This window comes from Limulus polyphemus, unplaced genomic scaffold (assembly GCF_000517525.1).
Source record: "Limulus polyphemus unplaced genomic scaffold, Limulus_polyphemus-2.1.2 Scaffold7241, whole genome shotgun sequence".
Lineage (NCBI taxonomy): Eukaryota > Metazoa > Arthropoda > Merostomata > Xiphosura > Limulidae > Limulus > Limulus polyphemus.
Genome location: NW_013672851.1, coordinates 12,796 through 17,889, shown reverse-complemented (window position 1 = coordinate 17,889; position 5,094 = coordinate 12,796). Strand labels below are relative to the sequence as shown.

General features: G+C 30.7%; 1 protein-coding gene across 1 annotated transcript in view; it reads right to left on the bottom strand.

Annotated features, from left to right (window-relative positions):
• The window catches only part of LOC111089742 (protein KIAA0556-like), a gene marked incomplete at its 5' end in the record, with an annotated part of 34,052 nt that overhangs the window by 18,297 nt on the left and 10,661 nt on the right, over positions 1-5,094 (bottom strand). The window contains one exon of the mRNA XM_022402758.1: positions 1,923-2,089. Within this exon, the coding sequence (XP_022258466.1) occupies positions 1,923-2,089 (167 nt within the window). The remainder of the gene's footprint in view (positions 1-1,922; positions 2,090-5,094) is intronic.

Here is a 5,094-nt window from a genome sequence, read left to right as displayed (position 1 = left end):
CTTATTAATCAAAGTGTGTTTACTTTGAATATTGAACAAAGTGATGACATTCTTATTAATGAAAGTGTGTTTACTTTGAATATTAGACAAAGTGATGACATTCTTATTAATCAAAGTGTGTTTACTTTGAATATTGAACAAAGTGATGACATTCTTATTAATGAAAGTGTGTTTACTTTCAATACTGGACAAAGTGATGACATTCTTATTAATAAAATGTGTTTACTTTCAATACTGGACAAATTGATGACATTCTTATTAATAAAAGTGTGTTTACTTTGAATATTAGACAAAGTGATGACATTCTTATTAATGAAAGTGTGTTTACTTTGAATAATGTACAAAGTGATGATATTCTTATTAATGAAAGTGTGTTTACTTTGAACATTGGACAAAGTGATGACATTCTTATTAATGAAAGTGTGTTTACTTTGAATACATGTACAAAGTGATGACATTCTTATTAATGAAAGTGTGTTTACTTTGAACATTGGACAAAGTGATGACATTCTTATTAATGAAAGTGGGTTTACTTTGAATACATGTACAAAGTGTTGACATTCTTATTAATGAAAGTATGTTTAATTTGAATACATGTACAAAGTGTTGACGTTTTTATTAATGAAAGTGTGTTTACTTTGATTATTGAACAAAGTGATGACATTCTTATTAATGAAAGTGTGTTTACTTTCAATACTGGACAAAGTGATGACATTCTTATTAATGAAAGTGTGTTTACTTTCAATACTGGACAAAGTGATGACATTCTTATTAATGAAAATGTGTTTACTTTGAATACACTGGCATTCATAGTAATGACGTTTGTGGATTGTACATAACTGATGAGTGTTTGTAAATTTGGAAAGGTTCATTCATGGTTTCTCATATGTTTTACTTAGTTAAGAAATGCTTAGCTCAAATTATGTGGAGTTAAATTTTTAATTGCTCTGTTGATTTTATGGGGCCATGCGAGCTACTTAGCAGACACTTTTTACAAGCCGGCCAACACTTTTGGGGGGGTAATTGGCTCATAAAAACACAGTTTCAGTTCTTTATTAAGTTTAATATCAGAAAGTTTTTAAGAATTTACATTAAATAAACTTTAATTAAAAGATCACAAAACACATATAATATTTGACATGAAAGACTTGAAAATGTTAAGAAATTGTGAGAAAGAAGTAGATATTTAAATAAATTGAACATTAATATGCAGAAAAAATGGAATATTCCAAAGCCAGTAGTATTAGTAAGAAAAAATCTTTATCCAACACATGAAATATCAGTTCATGTAGAAATAAAAAATATATATACTTTAAAACCAAAAGTAGATTCTAGGTCCAGGAACAAACTAAAATCATCAAATTCTGTTTATAATTATGTGTGGATGAATTATTAGTAGTCAAAATCAAATATAACCATGGGTGAAATTTACTTTAAAATAACTTTATTTTAGTTACTTATGCCAAAGCCCTAAACAATGTGTGAACTTTATCATTATTTCTAACTAATACATATTAGTTTTTAATACATAGTGGATCAACCAGTAGATGGTTAAAAACGTGTGCAGCAGGTAGATATGATCACTGTCAAGTATTTTGGGATATGACTTAGTTGGGTGTTACATAGTTGTCACAGTACATTACTTCAAGTTCTTAACAAAAGCCAATTATTTGTGGTGGTTACATATATAAAAGAGAGTGTTTTATGGGCACAACCTAATCCACTATGAATTTGTTGTTCTTATGATGAGTTAATATTGTTGTGTATACCATTAAAAATGACAGAACATTACTCAGTTAACAGTTACCCAGTTGGTGTACGTGTTTTCTTATTTCACCATTTCTAGCATAATTTGGTCACTACAAATGTTAAAAAAAAACAGTTCTTGAAAAATAAAATAAGTGATTTTAAACAACGCTCACCTGGGTAAAGAAGTTAAGAGAGAATCGCTGTTATAGAGAGATGGTGGACCTTCAAAACTGATTTCTTGGGAATATTCAAAGTAACAATGCCCTGGTCCTTTCCTTACTAAAAACCCATCTGTAGGGGATAGACGCTTGCTGTCTAAAGTTACAGATAGGTGTTTTACCTAATCAAAACCAAAATAAACAATGATAATAAAGACTGCAGAAAGATGATTACATGTTGCTTTATGAGTTAAATGAAATCATCAATAAACAGTAACAGCTACATGAAGATTTCCAAACTGAATGGTCTGTTTACTATATTAACTGTAAAAATAAACACATTCTTTAAAGTTACTAGTTAATAAATTAATTGAGAACACAGTTAAAATGTTAATTTCACACACAACATCTTGTTACTTTTATGGCATAGTTAGTACGTTTTCAATACAAACTGGAAGCTACTATGATTTTCTAGAATGGTTATACTGAATCAGAAGTTGTGGTTAAGCGACTATGTTCACAGTAAAAATGTTGTATGGAACACTTCAATAAACTGTTACATTATTTGAAATACAGGTGAAACTGAAATTATACGTAAACAATAAATAAAAAGGAAAACTGAGAGAAAGAAAACATAAAAAGTAAAATAATCAGAGGACACTTAAGGTGTTATATTTTACAAATGAGAAAACTATAAACATACCATTAACTTGTTACTTTACTTTATTTTGAATACTGACACACATGTTATTAGATACTTCACTTTTATTTTCAAGTAACTTGTGTAAATCTGCTGAACTGCCTCTACAATTCAGTTTTTCACCTTTAATAAAGGTTACAGCTGCTGACCAGGCTTGGCTAAAACTTCAAACTTTGTTTTTTTTGTTGAATTTCATGCAAAGATACTCAAGGGCTCTCTGCAATAGCCATCCCTAAGTTAGGAAAGGCGGATTAGAGGGAAGGTAGTTATCCAACACCACCCACTGCCACCTCTTGGGTTATGCTAATCAAAAGTGGGACAGAGTAGCACATTATAACACTTACACAGCTGAAAAAGTGAGCATACTCGGTGATGGGATTCAAGCCTGCGACCTGCATATTATGAGTCGAGCACTCTAACTACCAGATTACGACTGAAAAGAAGACTTGGTAGATTTTCATGTGCTTGAATAAAGATGTGATGAAATAAGATATCATTCTAATAATAAAGTAAAAGTGAACTTTTAACATAAGTATTAGTACTTTTAAATAAAAACAGATATAGTGATATTACATTAAACAGATATAGTGATATTACATTAAAACATAAAAATAATACATATATGTGTTTATATATATCTATACATACACACATATTTCTTTTCTACATTTACACACTTGGGTTCAACTTGATAGGTATGAGGCTTGATATATATCATTACACATGCAAAAATATATACATATGTACGGTTATAGTGGCATGAAACACTGGATTTAGAAAAAGATGTACTTTGGTTAACTTCTATTTGGACATGCATCTTGAGAAGTGACGATAATCAAAACGAGAGTTGACATTTTCTCAAAAACTACAGAAAGTAACCTTAATTGGAAATTCTTTGTAAGATGCTTTATTTTAGTGCCATTATTTTATAAGTTTAGGTTTTTATTTTCCAAAAGTGGAGTACCATAATGGTTAAATTAACATTCTACAGGGACACATTTCATTTTTTCTCACTTGCTTAGACTTGTTCGTCATTATCTCTACTATTTAGAGACCTGTAAGTCCCTCCTGTATAGATTTCACCACAAATACTAGTTGATTAACCACATTCTCCTTGAGACAACGTTCAGTAGCTAAAAACATGCACAAGTAGTGGGTTCTAAACTAATTTGGTAGCACTATTCTATGGTAAAGACGTGTACAAGTAGTGGGTTATAATCTAATTATGTAGCATTATTCTATGGTAAAGACATGTACAAGTAGTGGATTATAAACTACATAAAGTAATTCAGTAGCACTATTATATGGTAAAGACATGTACAAGTAGTGGGTTATAAACTGATTCGGTAGCACTGTTCTATGGTAAAGAAATGTACAAGTAGTGGGTTCAAAACTACTTAAAGTAATTCAGTAGCACTATTCTATGGTAAAGACGTGTACAAGTAGTGGGTTATAAACTAATTTGGTAGCATTATTCTATGGTAAAGACGTACAAGTAGTGGGTTATAAACTACATAAAGAAATTCAGTAGCACTATTCTATGGTAAAGACGTGTAAAAGTAGTGGGTTATAAATTAATTTGTTAGCACTATTCCATGGTAAAGATGTGTAAAAGTAGTGGGTTCTAAACTAATTTGGTAGCACTATTCTATGGTAAAGACGTGTACAAGTAATGGGTTATAAACTAATTAGGTAGCACTATTCTATGGTAAAGACATGTACAGGTAGTGAGTTAAAAAATAATTTGGTAGCATTATTCTATGGTAAAGACAAGTAAAAGTAGTGGGTTATAAACTAATTCGGTAGCACTATTCCATGGTAAAGATGTGTAAAAGTAGTGGGTTCTAAACTAATTCGGTAGCACTATTCTATGGTAAAGACGTGTACAAGTAATGGGTTATAAACTAATTAGGTAGCACTATTCTATGGTAAAGAAATGTACAAGTAGTGGATTATAAACTACATAAAGTAATTCAGTAGCACTATTATATGGTAAAGACATGTACAAGTAGTGGGTTATAAACTGATTCGGTAGCACTATTCTATGGTAAAGAAATGTACAAGTAGTGGGCTCAAAACTACTTAAAGTAATTCAGTAGCACTATTCTATGGTAAAGACACGTACAAGTAGTGGGTTATAAACTGATTCGGTAGCACTATTCTATGGTAAAGAAATGTACAAGTAGTGGGCTCAAAACTACTTAAAGTAATTCAGTAGCACTATTCTATGGTAAAGACACGTACAAGTAGTGGGTTATAAACTAATTTGGTAGCATTATTTTATGGTAAAGACATGTACAAGTAGTGGGTTCTAAACTAATTAGGTAGCACTATTCCATGGTAAAGACGTGTACAAATAGTGGGTTCTAAACTAATTCGGTAGCACTACTCCATGGTAAAGACGTGTACAAATAGTGGGTTCTAAACTAATTAGGTAGCACTACTCCATGGTAAAGACGTGTACAAATAGTGGGTTCTAAACTAATT